The sequence below is a fragment of the Habropoda laboriosa genome, unplaced genomic scaffold, assembly GCF_001263275.1.
Source record: "Habropoda laboriosa isolate 0110345459 unplaced genomic scaffold, ASM126327v1 scaffold134, whole genome shotgun sequence".
NCBI classification, from domain to species: Eukaryota; Metazoa; Arthropoda; class Insecta; order Hymenoptera; family Apidae; genus Habropoda; species Habropoda laboriosa.
Window position 1 is genome coordinate 903983 of NW_017100266.1, and position 18646 is coordinate 922628.

The 18646-nt window shown below is 34.1% G+C and overlaps 3 protein-coding genes across 3 annotated transcripts; 2 read left to right on the forward strand and 1 right to left on the reverse strand.

Moving 5' to 3' along the window:
- Positions 1–6: 6 nt before the first annotated feature.
- Positions 7–2042, reverse strand: LOC108573317 (tRNA-dihydrouridine(47) synthase [NAD(P)(+)]-like; the record flags this gene model as incomplete). The annotated part of the gene is made up of 4 exons (XM_017935724.1): positions 1954–2042; positions 590–1859; positions 133–500; positions 7–67 (listed from the first exon to the last, which is right to left on the reverse strand). Coding segments are annotated over exons 1-4 (1788 nt in total), but the record flags the coding sequence as incomplete, so codon positions are not given.
- A 1310-nt stretch (positions 2043–3352) lies between these two features.
- On the forward strand, positions 3353–6586 carry LOC108573253 (putative sodium-dependent multivitamin transporter). The gene is made up of 9 exons (XM_017935646.1): positions 3353–3425; positions 4137–4265; positions 4337–4558; positions 4630–4970; positions 5049–5168; positions 5225–5442; positions 5525–5742; positions 5821–6053; positions 6127–6586. Exons 2-9 carry the CDS (start codon positions 4146–4148, stop codon positions 6440–6442), a joined length of 1788 nt encoding a protein of 595 aa, XP_017791135.1. The 5' UTR covers positions 3353–3425; positions 4137–4145; the 3' UTR covers positions 6443–6586.
- Positions 6587–12233: 5647 nt separating this feature from the next.
- On the forward strand, positions 12234–18354 carry LOC108573216 (sodium-coupled monocarboxylate transporter 1-like). Its single transcript, XM_017935606.1, has 9 exons — positions 12234–12295; positions 15187–15529; positions 16009–16234; positions 16313–16380; positions 16651–16946; positions 17037–17255; positions 17378–17561; positions 17721–18005; positions 18106–18354. The coding sequence occupies exons 2-9, from the start codon at positions 15197–15199 to the stop codon at positions 18352–18354; spliced, it is 1860 nt and encodes a 619-aa protein (XP_017791095.1). The 5' UTR covers positions 12234–12295; positions 15187–15196.
- Positions 18355–18646: the final 292 nt, after the last annotated feature.

Here is an 18646-nt window from a genome sequence, read left to right on the forward strand (position 1 = left end):
CCTATAGAATGGAGGTCTTTCATTAATCCTTTGTGGAGGCCTCTCCAATATTCCAACAGGAATATATCTAATTAAAATTGAAATTTAGTATTAAAATAAAACTCCAATTATACTTTACAACTTAAAACTTACCTATGCAAGAAAGATATCCATTCTAACATAAACCTCCTAGTTGTTTCAACCCCTCGAGTGTCTGAACCCCAGTGTTCAAGACCATAATTGGCATACTTTTTCAAAATTTCAAATCTTTCTCCACTTGATATATCTATTAATTTTCCTTCCTTTATCTCAGTAAATATCCATGGTTTTATCAAAGCACCACGGCCTACTGTAACACCATGCACAGAAGTGTATAAATTTCGAACCCTTTGATAATCATCAAAGGACAAAATATCACCATTTCCAAATACTGGTACAGGATGTGCTGCTTTTGCACATTTTTCTATGTATTCCCAATCAGCTAATTTAGTATACCTCTGTTCACGAGATCTTCCATGAACCTACATTGATATATAATTAATAGTTCGTATGTTTTAACATATTTTTTCATGATTTTACAATAACTTAAAAATACAATTAACTTACTCACAGTAATCATGGATACACCCCAATCGCCGAATTTTGGCATTAAAGTATGCGCAACAGGTTTATCTATGTAAACACCCATCCTAGTTTTTACAGTTAAAGGTATATCCATAACTTGACTAACAGATTTTACAACAGTTTCTAAGACATTCAATCGATTCAGCATACCACTGCCACCACCTTGTCTATAAATTAAATCTATGGGACAACCCAGGTTCAAGTCAATGAAATCAATGTTAATTTTTTCATTAAGTAATTGTGCACATCTTGTTAGTACACCTGGATTGTTACCACAGAGCTGTACACCAAAGATGTCTTCAGATTCGTGTCTTTTCACCAGTGCCCACTCTTCATGGGCCCCCTTTAATATCCTTGGTGCTAGAGCCATCTCTCCACATGTTAAGTCAGCTCCATATTCTTTGCAAATCCTCCTAAATGGCAAATTACCCACTGTTGTCAATGGACTTAATAAAATCTTATTTTTCCAGTCTATTCTCTTTTTTTCTGAACTCCTACATTTGATTAAATCATAATCATCCACTGGTCCAATTTTCTGCTTTACATTTAAACTCTCAGAAACCTCAGTTTTAGACTCAGTAACAGAAGAGTCCACAGTTGAACCATTTTTCACTTGTAATTTATCTTCATTCATGGACTGTTCAGTTCTTTTAGTATTTTCAATTACTGATTTTTTTCTAGATGGTTCATTCAATTTAACAACTTTTTCTGCCTTAGAGAAATTATACTTGTGCTTCCTTAGTTGAGTCTGAATGTCTTTTGTCAAATAATTCTTCATGGAAGGTGGCCTCTTTTGAAATTCCTCCACTTTTTCTTTATCAATAATGTTTAAACCATCTGCTGTTAAATGTTTAGAGCCCATTCTGCAGGCAGTACCCCTTGGGCACCTGCCAATGAGATTAAAAAGATAACATTCATCTATAATGTCATCTGGTTTGATTTTCAAATATTCAATTCTATCATGCAAAAAAGTGCATCTTTTGTTATCACATTTTTTTTCAGGCTCTCCCACTGTTTGATCCGCAATCCAAGGACATAGGTTTTGTTCACGCTGTGTCTTAAATGGTGGTGGCCTTGCTTTATTCTGTCCTCTAAGCTTTTCCTTCTTATCATCATTTTTAAACTTTTTGGATGGTGGTTCATCCACAGAAGAAGCCTCTTCATTTAAGTTAGTTGGATTAGTTGAAACTTTTTGTTTATCAGTTTCTGTTAAACATTTTTCGCTTAGAAGCCTTACATGATCTCCTATGATATACCTGCAATAATTTCAAATTTACAGTAAAATTAAAATATTTTTTTTAATTATTGAAGAAATAAATAGTTTGTGTACATATAATAACATTTACTTACTCTTCTTTGATTAGACAGACGCCTTTTTGTTTACCCTCACTATAATCGAATGAACAATCTTCCACACATTTTTCACTGCAATCCGCCATTTCAAACAAATCGATGCATCAAATCGCAAGAGGTCAATAGTTATCGAAGTGAAATCTCGATAAATCCTGTGGCAATTCGCAAAACAGTGAAAGCGGGTTTTGTTAATCCTGCCATCATGGAAATACCTCAATTGTAATATATGGATTCCAACCAATTTATCAATAAATTTCTGTTATTTATTTCAAGTCGTATTACGAATGTCTCTACTATCAGTTATTAAGCAATTTCCAAAGTGAATTCACATTTTTAAACGATTAGATAAAGTGCTGCGATTGTTAATTAGTCGTACGTTATTAATCATTTGTCTGGAAATAATCTATAATATGTTTAAAAATGTTTTATTTTCAGTCAAAAGTACTAAGAGATAATAAATTGCGTTCGATAACTGATAGTATCTAAATATATAGTACATTTAAAAAATTTCTTACAACACGCAAAGATAAATTACACATACAGATAAACTTATTGATATTTTTAAGGCATTGAATTTATTGAGTTTTGTATTTAATTAGTTAGTATCATTCAAGGTAAATGATTTTTAGAAATACAATATTGATTCCACATTACATAATTTTTGCATAACATTAATATATGTATAATCATCTTATCGTGTGATAAAGTAACCCAAGGAAGATATTGAGAACATAAATTCTAATTACCGGTTGCGATGGTTATGCAACAGATAATAAAATAACTAACTATGTTAAACAAATGCACTTATTTCGATCAAAATTGACCATTTAAATTCTTTTTACCTTTGCCTTGGTTACGTGAGCATGGTAATTCAAAAGTGGCACGCAGTGATTCTCAACACACCACTTTTGAATCGTCTTGATATTAATTCTATTGCTTAACAAAAAATTGAACGTATAGTTTCGCTATTAATAAAAAAAAAAAATAACGTACATATATCGTTAATTATCACTATTAAATATCGACATTCAGTTTTTCTCACGATACTTACAGACTCCTCGACAAATCTTTAACCTAAGACACTGTGTAAACATCAGGAATCTGATTAACGAAGGCAAAATGGTTCTCGTGATTCCCTAATCATGAATCGAAATTTTCCAAAAAGAATTCTCATAAAATCCCGCGAGTATGATTTCCAAATCATTCTTATAAGAGTTTCAAATTATAAAATATTAAAATACCATGAAAGTATTAATTAAAATACCATGATTGACACACGTGTTAGCTTGATCGTTGCTTGCGCTTGCTTACCCTCTCCCCACGTGTCCTCGTGCTCGATGTTTTCTTACAAGAAATACACGGTTTGTTGAAAGCCATTAAAGACGTTTAGGAAGGGTCAAAGCTACGACGATGGATCGTATTCAACCATTATACCATTTGAATCGGTGAACAACGTCGCAACGCTCCCGGTAAGTTTGCAACGTGTTCGATGACGCCGTGGATCATTGTTGACAAGACCAGTCCCTCATAAATAATTATTTCAGATTGACTTTAGTGACTTTTTCCTCATAATTCACTTAAATATCACTCAATAATTCACTCAATAATCGCGAGATTTAACGCGGTTGATAAGGCGTAACGATGGTAACTTAAACGATCGAATATACGGTCCCGATTTACTGTATCGAATGTTGGGAAATGAGTCTGCAATAAAAGTCATTGTACCATATTGTATACAATTATGCCACGGTACATAAATCGTATGCATTTTTCATTCAATAGTTGAGAAAAAATGGTTTTTTGATCCCTGTATTCATTGTTGTATTCGAATGATTTTATCAGTGTTACAGATTGATTGATTCTCTTCATTTATATGTAGATAATATGAATTTTTTTATATCACTGTTAATTATAAGGTCTGAAAGCAATCTATTCACTAGTAATGTTTTTAGTAAATAACATTAGCAAATATTGCTTCATGTATACCATAAAGATAGGAGGCTCAATAAAGGAGATTTAACAGATTAGCTCAGTACATCTTTGTTAACTTGAAGTTCACAATACTAGAACATCTTTCAAGTATACTTTGAGTACTTTAATGGAAGTAGCATTGAAGTATTAGGTGACATATCTGTAAGGATATTTATAATTAACAAATTGTTTCTGTTTTGTATTAATAGAACAATAGTATGGAAGAAATAGGTATATTACAATGGGAGGATTATCTGGTTATAGCAGCTACACTATGTATCAGCATAGGTATAGGTATCTACTATAGATTCAGTGGTGGGCGTCAAAAGACGGTGGAGGTATGTATACAATTCTTAAAAAAGAAAAACAGGAAATTTATCTTAAGTTTAACAGATTTTATTTTTAACAGGAATATTTCATTGCCAGCAGATCCATGAGCATTGCACCTGTAGGTGTTGCACTTGTAGTATCTTTCATGTCTGCTATTACACTGTTAGGAGTTTCTGCAGAAAATTACACATATGGAACACAGTTTGTAGTAATTAATTTGTCGTACCTCATAGGTACTCCCCTTGTTTGTTATGGATATTTACCAGTATTTTTTAAACTTCAAGCAACAAGTGCTTATGAGGTTGGTATATTAAATTTGATTAAGATAGTGACATAAAACCATGTATCTAATTTTCACTTCTCTTCTTTTAGTACTTAGAGAAACGTTTTGGTGTAAGAGCCAGGATGATGGCTAGTTTTGTATATTGGCTACAGCTACTTTTGTATTCAGGTGTTGTACTTTATGCTCCTGCCTTAGCACTGGAAGCAACAACAGGGATCTCTAAAACTGGCAGTATTATTATCATTGGGCTTGTTTGTGCCTTTTATTCTAGCATAGGAGGCATTAAAGCTGTCCTGATAACAGATGTATTCCAAGGGCTGCTTATGTTCGTTTCCGTTTTTATTATTATCGTTATAGCTGCCAATGAAGCTGGAAGTTTAGAAGAAATATGGCACATAGCAGAGGAAGGAGATCGAATTCAATTTGATAGGTTAGGTGTAAAAATCATGTGTAAAAATGAATTTCAATTTGGAAGAATTAACTGTAAAGTACTTTTGTATTTCTACAGCATTTCTCCAGATCCCACTGTACGACACACTTGGTGGTCACTCATTATAGGAGGTTTATGTACATACCTTTCACTGTATGGTGTAAATCAAGTTCAAGTTCAGCGTTTGCTAACTGTAAAGTAAGTTTTATAACATACAGAGAAAAATGTGTTATTAATTTATATAATATTTTTAGAGATATAAAAGCGTCGCAGAAAGCACTCTGGTTGGCATGGCCGATTTTATCAATACTTTCAGTGACGACGTGTTTTTCAGGATTAGCAATATATAGCAAATACTATAAATGTGATCCGTTGCTTCGGAAAAGAATAACGTCCTCCGATATGCTCATGCCATTATATGTTATGGACACCATGTCTGACAAGCCTGGTCTACCTGGTCTTTTTATAGCAGGTAGTGATAGTAACTGATTTAAGGTGGATTTTATACACATGATTGTAACACGTGAGATCTTATTTTCATGTTTCTTGCTTAGGCATTTTTAGTGCTGGCCTCAGCACTATTTCAGCAGCTTTGAATTCTTTAGCGGCGGTAACGTTAGAGGACTATATGAAACCTGCTTATAAGAAATGCCTTGGTAGGGAATTCTCTCTGTCGGTTTCGGCAACTCTTGTCAAATTGCTTGCTTTTATCTATGGAGTGCTCTGCATTGCTCTTGCGTTTTTGGCGCAATTTTTGGGTGGCGTTTTGCAGGTACCTTCTTTACCGATTGTAAAATAGAAAATATTTTTGTCATCTTAATCAAGTGAATTTTATTTGCGACGTTTGCAGGCTGGTTTGACAATATTTGGTGTAGTGGGTGGCCCACTCCTGGGCTTATTTACCCTTGGAATGCTCACAGAAACTGCCACAGAAACTGGATCAGTAATTGGTGCTCTTATATCTTTAGTCATTTTATTCTGGATTGCCTTTGGACAACCCAGACCTAGTCCACCAATGCTACCAATGACTGACAGTGGCTGTCCAAACGCAACCATTTCTATTTTGCAAACACAATTCACACAGTAAGTATCAAACCTTAAAATAATTGATAAAATGATTTTCCAGGAATGTAAAATGAATTTCTTTTCACTTTAGGAGAGCAGATGACTCATCTTACTTTTATTTATATCGGATCTCCTACATGTGGTACAGTCCACTGGGATTCGTGTTGACGTTTGTGATAGGATTGTTGCTTAGCTACTGTTTCAAGCAGATATTCCAAGAAGAAAAGGTTGAGCTGGATGTTAATCTATATTTTCCTATAGTAGGTGAACGTATACGTCGTAGACGCGAGCAAACTACAGAGATTAATGAGAACGAGGTGCCAAAGGACGCGGCAGCACATAGGAAGTACGTTTTCACGATTAACGATGCAGAGGCCACGGAGGAGACTCACACTACCAAAGTTTAACGCGCTTTCTGTTAATCAGTGGCATTTTATATATTAGGCATTCCGTATGATATCATGTTGTAAGTCTAAGTGCCTGGATAGGACACAAAATTTGTAAAGAATTTGGTCTTTTTTCTCGGAAAAAGTAGCATGTCCAAGAAAACATAGGAGAAGATTGAATTGTCGTTAATATGTATATTAATAATTTTAATTCTTTCCTTTGTTATTTTGTTATGTGTTGATAAAATGTAAAAAAATTAAAAACATGTAATTTATAGTTATTCTTTGTTGTTACAGTAATTTTGAAACATTTTTAATGTTTAAACAGTTCATCTGAAACCTAAAATATTTGGACATGTTAGCTTCAAGCATTGTCACTATATTATAAGTGCTTATAACTTAATTGCGTTACTTATTACTTGGTGTCAAAAGAATATTTTAGTTGTTAGGCGAATGTCTTCCATCTCTGCCATTTTTCAAAACTGCCATTTTATATTTCGTCTACGATTAATTAGAATACTTTGAAAGTACGGAAGCAACTCTGCACAAATTTGTTTCCTTTACATATCAATGGTAACAAGGTAATGGAATATGAGTTTTTATGATACTACAAAAAAGAAGATTTACTTAGATTTGTTTTTAATCATTCTCAAATGTCACAAATATTGTACAAACTGCATTGTGAAATTATATTTTATAAACATAGCTATAGTTTCTTTTTAAATACTGCAGACTACTATTGCACACTGACGATACTCTTAACAGAAAAAAAGATATGCATTGTTACGGATCGCAATATGGCTGTCGCGAAACCGATCGTTGTCCCCCTGCTTGAGCCAAACCAATCAAGGAATTTACTTGGGATACGGGACTTAGGTAGTGCACGGGAACTTTGAGAAATAATGCACCCAAAGAATTAATTATTTTAATATTGTGTGTATTTTATTAAAATGTGACTGTGCCAGAATGTAATGGTGTTCACTGTTCGAAAGTTGACGTGTATCTGCTTCTGTCGCTGGAAAAACTGTTTTTCGATTAGTGGTACTATTTTCCTATTAATATAACAGTGTATGTGGAGATGGATGTATGTTTTCGTTATTGGTGTAGATGTTTGACTATGGGTGTGGTTTGTGAGGTGGTGGTGTAGTTTTGAGTTATAAATTCTTGATGTTGATGTTAAAAGATAATGATCCCTTGTTGCGCTAAAAGATTTACCGATACCAGAGCGATGTCTGTTATGCATATGATAGCATATATTTTTAACATATTTGTCACGAAACAGTGTGCGTTCTGTGAATCAGCTATAGAGAAAATAATTATAGTCAGTAGAACAGGTACACAATTCAGTGCATCGCATCTTGTGATAGTGTATAGTATTTTATGAAGTACTAATGTAGCAAGAATGTATTAATTTTCTTATTTACAGCATTTGTTAGTCAATTTGTGTGATAAACGCAATAGTTACTTATACTTATCTCCTTGCGTTGTTTTGTTCCTTTTTTTTGGAAGGCCTGTATCAGTCATATAATATAACAGAACATATATGATGTAACATGGATTAATAAAAAGAATATGTGTGTGAAAGAAAACGACGTCGAGAATACCAGCAATTATTTTCAGTCTCTCTAGCTTATCTCGTGTAATTACAATTAAACGTACGACTATCGAGTGGTATGAATGAGAATTTATAATTACAGATGGCAGAGTGATTAAAGATAGCTAAAGCTTGTGGTTTTTGATAAGATAAAATTTTTGTCAATTGTCTCATCTACAATTTCTTTAGGTATTTAATTCAATAAATTATATAAGTGCTAATTTTTAGAAATGAAAAACTAATTGGACATTTTTGTTTCATTTTTGGAAATTTTCAGGAATTCTGAGGAATTTTTTGTGACAAGGAAATTGGAAGAAATTTGTTACCGCATAAAGTGACTTGAAAAGAAATTCACAGAGGAAAGAGGACAGTCCAAGGTGCTTTATGAGGAGCTTCTCAACAAGAGCCCAGATGAAACTACCAGTGGTCAGTTGAAACCAGTTTCAATTTATCTGTGGCTCACGCTTCGATCGCCACTGGGCTCTTTTTAATTATTTTTCAAGCGAAACTGCGGCGATCATTTTCCAAGTTGGCTCCTTTAACGGGCAATTAATCCATCAAGAAATCCATCTGACATTATTCTGTAACTAGGTGTCGAATGTCTTCCTGGTCTATGCCCTCTAGAAGACTCTGTACAACTAATTAAATTGTGCCTTTGATACACAAGTTCCCCTGTGAACACAAAGTTTCTCATAAATATGCATAGACTTTGTTTGAGAATTGTATTGCAATAAACAATTTGCACACGTTATGAAGGAATGTATATTTTGGGATTTTAAATACCTAATGGTGTCTCAACAATTTTTTGAACCAATATGGTTCCAATAAATAAAAAAAATTGCTTAGTATTCTGATGGCTTTAATAAAAAAAAATCTCTTCACTTTATGATTAAATAAATTGCAAATTTTTACTAGTTTCTCAGTGTATTATATTCACCTTTACAATGCTAGCTTATGTTTATTTTGTTGTGACTCTTTCTCTCTCTCTCTCTGTCCCTCTCTCTTTTGTCTCCTTCTCTTCCTCATGGATTTTATGTATACAGGAGTCCCCTGTTCAACTTTGAAGTCAGCGGTTTCTTTACCTCGAATTTGCACCACTATGCTAGCAAAATTAAAGAAAAGAAACAGATGAAAATGTGAAAAATTGTCGATCAGGCATTCTGAAAATTAAAAATTTGAATTAATTTAGACCAAGGTGAAAGTAGAGACCAATGATAGTATTCAAAAAGAAGTTTTTCTAAAGTGTGTGTGTGTAAGTGGTATATGGAATTTATGAGATACTTGAATGCAAAATTGAGGTGTTATTTTACTGTTTTTGAAAGAAAAAATTTATTTGACGAAAAGGTGAGTAGTAATATTTTTGCGAAGAAGACTATTAATACAGTTTTAAAATTTAGAATATGACTTCATCTGTATACAGTTTTAATATCTTCAAAATTCAATTTTAAACATTTTTTGCATAATTATTATAATGGTAGAGAGCTGTTTTAAAAAAAAATCCTTTCCCATCAGGTGATTCTTAATTTGCAACTTGTCTTTTTCATTTAGGTGCGTGTATTCATTCATCAACGAACGGTACAACTGGTTTAACCCATCGTGAGTCACACTATTCCTAATAGAATTAACATAATCAGTAGAGGAAGAGAATTTCATTGAATCATGTTGTCACAAATTATCTCGCGTGATCCAGGCCCTCCCCACTTCTTTAGCATCACTCCCACAGTTTTCATATATGTGCAGGTGTATGTGCCACATTATAGCCTTATCAAATATACAATTTAATTTTATCTACAACAGATGATAATTGAAAGTTAATCACAAAAAGAAATTCTAAATTTTTCAAAAATTTGTCAGAATAGTTCATAAAAATAGTCCATGATTCCCTAGAGCTATATGTTTCCTTAATACCTTTATGGTGTCCACTACCAAGGTCAATTAACTGATGAGGTTCTTCATGGATCTTCTCTATGCTTAGGCAATTGTTTTTCTTTAAAAATAACATTAGAAACCCATATGTAACCCTACAATAAGGAAATTTCCTTCAACCAATTCAATGAAACTTCTTCATTGCTATGCTGAAGTCACATATTAAAGTTTTATAAACTGTGTACATTTTAATCTCTTTAATGGCTATGTTGAGTCTAAGAAATGCAATAAAATGATGGACTCATTGAGGAAAACCCATAACTTTTATGTTCATAAATTCAATAAATAAAATACTTGGTATTCAGTCCAAAAGGTTACCAGATATTTATTATTGAATTATGTGTTTGGAAAACTTATTTAATGAGTAGGAATGTGAAAAATGCTCTAAATAATGGTGTAAGAGTGGTAGAACTTTGATGAACATCGTTTGTTCACAACCCTGTATATAGAAACCGGTTGGAACCTGTTCCGACTGACTGTGAACACGGTTTTCATGTATACTCCGGTTCGTGGTCGATTTTTCATGTTCCAATCTTCCGCTAATAGCGCGAGGAGTGTTAGTTTATCAGCCCCCTTTATCGCGAATACCATTCGGCCGCGAGTTTGTTCGTGCCACTGTTCCTGGGGTCTCCCGGTATTCTTCGAAAAATGTCTTCGAGTAGAAGTTGATTTATGTGGGTTCTGATGCAAGAAATAATGGAAAATGTAAGCTGAAGAAAAAAAAGTAAAAATAATTATTTTAATAATCTTCAGTGTGATTTTATTAATTAGAACTTTCTTTGTTTCTTCTTGAACTCTGTTTATGGTCACATCTCTTCGTTTCTTCTATCTGACACTTTCATCTTTATATTTTGCTTGTATACTGTTTTTCTCACTCCCTGCACCTATCCTAATTAAGAATTCTTAGTTAATGTGAATTGCGACAGTCATCTTTATCGTCGGATTGCGTCAAAGAAGAAACATCAATTACCTGTGATGTAATTTTCGTTATGCCTATGATAAATTCATTTGCATTGTGACTTTTCAATAAATAGAGGAATCTTGTGCGTTTCTGTACTGCTTACAACAGTTTGAAGAACTGATTTTACAAGATTTCAGGCTTTCTTAAAAAGGAGACCCAAAAATGTTCAATAATTATGTTACCAACTTCCAAACATCTTAAATTATTTTATCTTTCAATATTATTAATTATTTTATGTTTCATTTCTAGTTAAATAAGGAGTCTCATTGAGAATTTACCAAGGTTATAGTGTCCTTCAAAAACAAAAATTGAAAGCTCATGAAAGTGACCTCTGAAGTTAATTTCACTACTCCAAGCATTTCAAAGAATCTTATGTCGTTATTTCTCCTTCTTAAATACTAAAAGTTTCATTTCTCAATTCTAATTCCAATGCATAATCTATTAAACCAAACAAATAAGTCTTAATGAACTTCTTCAATATTAATTTCTTCTTCTTAAATGCTAGGGTGTTTCTAACTCAATTATTCTTTGCCGTAACCTTTAACATTTTTCAATGAATTTTGTTTCTCAATTTTAATCCAAATACATCATCAGTTTAACCAAACAATTATGCTTTAATTAATTTCCTCGACAAATTCAAGAATTTCTCATTTCTACCTCATGAGTGTTACAATTCTTTAGAAGCCAGGGTGCCGCACGTAATCTTCTTAGTGCGTCTAATTATCCACCGTGTTTCCATAAGTCCGCGGAATGGAAGAAACTCGCTGCTCTGGAAGGGGATGCTTCGTATAAATAGGCACATATGACAATTAAAACGACAGTCTGAAATCGTTCTTCGCTTAATCCGCCGGCTCCGTTCGAAACAAGGGACGCGTGAAACCGAGAGTCCTAATTAATTAGTTGGCTGTTCCAACTCCGGCGCCCATCAGAGACACACTGAAGAGAGTGGCTCGATTCAGAGGCTGCTGAAAAATCCAAGCATATATGCGTTACGTCAAGAAGACCAACAGCAAAATCATTCAGCTGCAGTTTCGTACCTTTTTACCAACTATAAGACACTATTAACATCTTCTAGGACTTCTTTTCCATTTTCCTTCTTGTTTTTCTTGCTTCTCTTCCTTGGTAGAGAGAGATCAGATTCTTTTTACCAATTATTGGATACCATTTGCACCTTCTAGGATAACTTTCCCACTATTCTTCCTGTTCTTCTTCTTTTCTTCTTCCTCTTCCTTGGTACATAGGGACTGGACCTATTTTACCAACTATAGTACATTATTAGCACCTTCTAAGACCACTTTTTCATTATTCCTCCTGTTCTTCTGTTCTTAATCCTCCTCTTTGGTACAAAGAAACTGGACTGCCATTGACTGGCCAGAAATTGGTGCTTCAAGAGGTAAGTCCTTAATCTTGAAGATTTTTCAGTACTTGGGGTATAGTTTCTCTTTGGAAAGATTACACTTTTTAAGGAAAATGCTTTGAGATTATTATATATAAGATCATAGAATAAGATCTGGAGGTGGTTGCTGATTTTAAGACTTTTATAAAGAGCTTCTAAAGTTATATCTCTATTGAAGAAATAAGCTCTTAATTTTATGATTTTGCAGAGTCTTGTGTATAAGTATTTAAGTAGTTGTTACAATGTTTCTCCTTGAAAATACCAATTTTTTTTTTTAGAAGAGATTTGTTACAATATCTTCTCTTGGAGAGACCAAATTTTCTTAGAAAGTACTCCTTTAAGCTTGCTAAAGGAAAGTGTTTGTACCAGTGTTTTCACTGAAGAGCATTGAAAGAGAATCCTTTTAATTTAACTGGAACCACAAGGACTCTGAAAGTTTAATGTCCTGAAGTAAAGCAGTAGCATTATTCTGAAAGGATATTCAGTTTTGTAAAAGAACATCCTGTATATATAATACAAATCAGATAAATAACTCTGTATTACTTCATTCATTCATTCACCTGTCCTATAATAAGCAATTATATTCACGGATCCCTGATCTGCATTGCAATTATGCGACGTAGACAGTGTTCTGCCTGTCAAATTCCAAGTGCGTAACAATCATAATTCGAGTATTGTTTTCTATTCAATCCTGATGACAATCCCACATGTCTATGCTTTTGTATTAACCTGTTACGTCGTAGTGTCCCTATTGGGGCGCGCTTATGGTTCTCTTAATTAGCTAGACAATTCTTTCATTTTGAAAAATCATTTTCCAGCATATATACACGTTAACTTTTCATCTTGAATGTCACATTATAATTTCTTTTTCCTACAAATTGATAAAAATCATTTTTATTATTTCGAGATATTTATTATTACACGTGGCAGAGGAAGAAGAAATAGGAAATCTGGTATAAGATATTTGTTAGAGAAGTGTCTAATGGGTAAAATTAGCATTTTTGTCAGGTTTCCACCACCAGCTTCTTCTAATATAAAGATTTGATTTGACGAAACCGGTTTCAACCAGAAGCAACCAGACCTAATGACAACGAAGTATCATTGATATGGATAATAAAAATGTTTACCAAATTCATTGATGCCGGATGCCTTTGCATCAAGTAAAAAGTTCTTTGAATCTAGAAGTTATGTTGCAACATCTTAATTTGAATTTCCAGCTGATTGCTTCTTCTCTCGTAGGAAACCTGAAAAAATTCACAATTGTCAATTGAAAAATTCAAGCTAATCTTCAAACTTTCAATTTTTTTTTATTAAAATATTCAATTTTTTCATTGAATCAATTTGAATCACTTTTCGGAGAAAAGTTGAGAAACTCCTCAGATAGTATTTCATAATGGCAGAAAACTAGTCAGACAAGTTGATATGCATAGAATTTGTGTTAATTTCAATACATCTCGGGAGGAGGTCTCCCTTATCTTGTTAGATCTTTCACGCCAGTTTACACAAACTGTATCCTTGTTCGCCTTTGAATTAACTAGTTCTAGCCAGAAACAACCAGATTTCTTAATGATGATCGAACGTCAGTGTTAATAGCCACAACGACGGTGCAAATCCTTCTAAACAATTACACCCAATGGCGGGGCAAGATACGCTTAATAATCGCATCACCACAGAGCCAGCGGCTGAGCATAGTGCATTACACTTTGATTATGTAAGAAAGAAACAGTGAACTAATGCGTCTATGTGAACATACTGAAAAGATTAACTGGCACAACCATGATGGTTTTAGTATGTTTGGATACAATGGTGTGTCACAATGTATTTTTAGACTTTTGAAAAGTTGTATTAACCCTTTGAAACATGAGTAATTTGTCCTTGACTTTCATTTAGGAGTCAATAACTTGCAAAAGAAGAAAAAAAACCGCTGTGCTTAGTTATATAGTTGTATACAGATTAATTAAAAATTTAAAGGGTCAAAAGTGTGAGTGAGCTCCAGTGCTCGTTCAGGCACCTAAGGGTTGAAAAAAAAGCTATATTTTATATATTTTAATACTATGTTATTGTACAAGGAATAATACTCTTCTAGAATAAGAATTTATACCAGGATATACTGGTCTTGTGAAATTAGATTTCATTAAAATATTAAGTCCTCGATAATTCAATTACAGATAAGAAAATAGAATGTTAATTTTATAAGAAATGGAAAGTCAATAATTCAGCAAGCAAAATAAATCGATGATTTTTTCCTCAAACATTTGATATCATAAGGTAAAAATACATCACTGATGAATTTCGATATCGATGTCATGTAAAATCAAGCAGAAGATGATACAGAAGTTATGTAAAGTGAAACTAAAACCGAAACGCGTAATAGGGATCAATATGGATCATATCGAAGTGTCGATCAGATGTGTGCCTTTCACGTGATTCTAGATGTATAGGGGGATAGTTGATGGAATACCGACTAACGGTGCTCAAGGCCACTGAATGCCAAGTACAATGAAGTTCTACTCAATTACACTGACCATGATACTTCCTGCATCTTTACTATTGATACCTATCTATCGTTTTTTGATAATCCTCAAGCTTTTAAAGCAGTTTTAAAACTTTTTACGACTATAAAAACTTCCATAAAAATTTTCTTCCGGACTAATAAATATATAAAAACATACAATTTTACGGCTAAAAAAAGAAACTAAAAGAGGAAATATATTAAGATGTACAATTTTCAGACGAAAGAAAACTAAAAGAAGAAATGTATAAAAGTATAACGAGCTTGCCAAATATGTTGAAAAATAAAAAGAAGAGATATGAGATGATTTTTCATTTCTCCGGGAAGAAAATTAGCAAGAAGTATTTATGGGACAATTTTGTCATTTCTGTTCAAGTTTTTGAAAAATGAGGTTGCACCTTCCACTGCTGTTCTTCTTTTTGGCCGTTTCTTCGGCGGAACAGCGGCCATCCGAATATGTGGACGAAAAATGCATGGAGAAACATCCTGTACTCCTGCATTACTTCTCGTGGGCTGACTACACGGTGCTGGCTACAATGTTGGTTATTTCATGCCTGATCGGCACATTCTACGGTTTCTTCGCCAAGAAACAGGAAACCAGCCAGGACTTCCTGCTCGGTGGCTCAAGCATGGGAACATTCCCCATGGCGATGTCACTGGCTGCTAGTTTTATCACCGCCATCGAGCTTTTGGGCAATCCTGCGGAGATGTACGAACAGGTATGTATCTCTTCTGAGTGTATCTCATAAACTATTGAAGTATTTTGAGTGACTTTTTAATTAATATATTGCTTATAACAATTGGAAGACCACCAGAGTGTGTAGAAGAAGAAACGACAGTCGTTTCGACTTGATGATTTAACGTATACAAATTTTGACTATTTCTTTCTTTTGTTTTTTAGGATATTTCTATTTCTTCCCTCCATTTTACAGTATTTTATTTCTTCTTCATCCTTTCTGCATTTTTCCATTTCTTCTTTCATTTTTTAGTAGTTATTTATTAATATTTATGTATAATATACATGTAATATATGTGTAATAACATTTATGTATATTTCTTCCTTTCCTTCTTTGATATTATTCATTTTTAATAACTTTTAAATCTTTCTTAATTATTCTGAGTGATATCTCCATTTTAAAGTTCTCATTTTATCAAAGTATAGTTATCTAAATTGGAAGATTTTTTGACAAATTCGTAGGGTACACAGTTTTGGATGACCTGTCTGGCTTTTATTCTCGTCGTGCCTATTACCTCGTGCCTGTACCTGCCTGTTTATATGAAGCTCAGGTTGACCTCAAGCTACGAGTATCTGAATCTTCGTTTCAATCGCCACTGCAGACTGCTCGCCGGCGGGCTCTACATGCTACAAATGATTCTGTACACATCCGTAGCTGTGTACGCACCGGCGTTAGCTTTAAGTCATGGTGAGTATCAGTGAAACGCGACTCGAGTCAATTAATCAGCGTCTCCTACTTTTATTAATGTGCCGTCTCCTCTTACAGTCACAGGCTTGAATACTTATATAGCTGTCACTCTAGTCTACGTAGTATGTATTTTCTACGCCTCACAGGTTTGTATTTTTCTTTTCAATTTATTTAAACAGATATATTAGTATTTTTATATTTATTTCATTACTTTCCTCAAAACTTGCATTTTGAAAAAAAAAAAGAAACTCTCATTTTCTTCTTTTAAGGGTCTTCATTTTCTATTAAAATGAATCTCTCATTTTCTTTTTATATAGCTTTCATATTTTTCTCCCGAGGATTTTCACTTTGTCCCCTTGAAATTCCCATTTTCTTCTCTTTAGTCTTTCATTTTTCCCCTTTTTTGCTCATTTCAGGGTGGAATGAAGGCCGTCATAATGACGGATACATTCCAAGCAGTGGTGCTCCTTGGCTCCCTCTTCCTAATTGTCGGATACGGCATAACTTGGGAAGGAGGACTCTCCCCTGTCTGGCGGACCAACGAACAATCCGGAAGAATGGAATTCTTCAATATGGACCCTAATCCAACGGTCCGTCATAGCTTCTGGAGCGTGGTTATTGGTGGAACCATCTACTGGACCACCATGTTCTGCAGCAATCAGGCTTCCGTCCAAAAATACCTCAGTGTTGAGAATATTGGTCAAGTCAGAACGTGGGTACCTTAAAGAAAATCAACTTTGAAAATCTTCAAACACATTTCTTCAGTTCTATAATCTATTTTATTTCTCAATTTTTATTACAGAGCATTGTGGGTGTCTGCTTTTGGTATGATCATCATATACACCGTGAACTTTTTGACCGGTATGGTGCTCTACGCCACTTACAAAGACTGTGATCCACTTCAGGCTGGCTACATAACCGGCCAGGACCAACTGTTGCCGCTGTACGTGATGAACTTCATGGGTAATCTCAAGGGAATGCCTGGTTTCTTTGTTGCTGGAATCTTTGCTGCTTCCTTGGGGTATGTACCTCAATTTTTCTCAATTTCTCTTCTTAATTCAAGAATAATTGTAAAAGTAACGTTTCTTTGTCTTTATTTCAAGCCTCCAAAGTGAAGAATAATGTTTTTAAAAATATTTTTAGAACTGTGGCAAGTGCTCTGAACTCACTGGCAGCAATAACTTGCGAAGATATTTTCCAGGGGTTGTTTAAGATTGAAATGCCAGCCAGGAAGGGTGCCATTTATGCTAGGTGGATTAGTATCTTCTTTGGTGCTCTTAGTTTTGCCCTGGTTTTCGTCGTGGAACGTCTTGGAAGCGTTCTTCAGGTACTATTTTCTTCACAGGACCTTTCTTCATTTATCTTTTCACTACAAATTACATTATTTCCTTTTAATAAAAATTACAGAAATTAACTATTTCTTTCTACATTTATTTCATTTGTTGTTCAAGTTAGAGTGCACAGTGATTGTAAATTAACCTTGCAGGTTGCATTATCATTCAATGGCATGGTTGGAGGCATCACTCTAGGATTATTCTCTTTGGGAATGTTCATTCCATGGGCGAACGCCAAAGGTGCAATCACAGGTGCCATCACCAGTTTAGTAATTATCCTTTGGATTGGTTTGGGGGCTCAAGTCGCTGCTTTCAATGGACAGATTCATTTGGACAGCAAACCAGTATCAATCAATGCCTGTCCTTGCATTAATACCACAGACATCACCACCAGCCACTTAGATAGCATTCATGATGAAGCTTCTTCAATATACAAGGTATTATATTAGTCTTAAGTATCCTTTAAATATTATCTTTCTTAAAATTTTAATTTGAAGAAGAAGAAATACCTTCAAAGTGTTACTTCCTTCATTCTAGATCAGTTATTTATGGTACAGTGCAATTGGATGCATCCTGACAATGTTGGTAGGAGTTGTGGTGAGCTTCTTCACAGGTTTCCAGAATCCAGCTGATCTGGATCAGGACCTCCTCAGCCCACCAATAGCTTCCCTCTTCCATATACAGACCAAACCACATGTCAATAATGTACAAGGCATCACAAACTTTGGTCTGGAGCTGGATGATGAAAAATCCCAGGTGGAGAACTCCAAAAGTTCAAAGAGTTGAAGTTCTTTTTTTGTTCTTTTTTAAAGGTTGTTTCATAGTCAGTTAGGAAAGATCTACACTGACTGCACTAGAGACTGTCTATGTGTTAGCTTTTAATGAAGAAACCTTCTGAACAGTGAGTCGATCAGTCGATCTTCGATACAATTATTTTAGAACTTTAATTGTTGTCCTTTGCAGAGTACCATTCCTTTATTCAGGTTAGAGACTTAAATTTTCTCAAGTACAACGATAGTTTGCTTCATTCTCAGCACAAAATTTGTATATGAAATCATAAACTAATGAAATCATAAGA

Coding starts and splice junctions, on each gene's coding strand:
- LOC108573253 (XM_017935646.1), top strand. CDS start 4,146: ATGGAAGAAATAGGTATATTACAATGGGAGGATTATCTGGTTATAGCA. Junction 4,559..4,629: donor AAGCAACAAGTGCTTATGAG/GTTGGTATATTA, acceptor CTCTTCTTTTAG/TACTTAGAGAAACGTTTTGG. Junction 4,971..5,048: donor GATCGAATTCAATTTGATAG/GTTAGGTGTAAA, acceptor GTATTTCTACAG/CATTTCTCCAGATCCCACTG.
- LOC108573216 (XM_017935606.1), top strand. CDS start 15,197: ATGAGGTTGCACCTTCCACTGCTGTTCTTCTTTTTGGCCGTTTCTTCG. Junction 16,235..16,312: donor GGCGTTAGCTTTAAGTCATG/GTGAGTATCAGT, acceptor CTCCTCTTACAG/TCACAGGCTTGAATACTTAT. Junction 17,256..17,377: donor ATCTTTGCTGCTTCCTTGGG/GTATGTACCTCA, acceptor AAATATTTTTAG/AACTGTGGCAAGTGCTCTGA.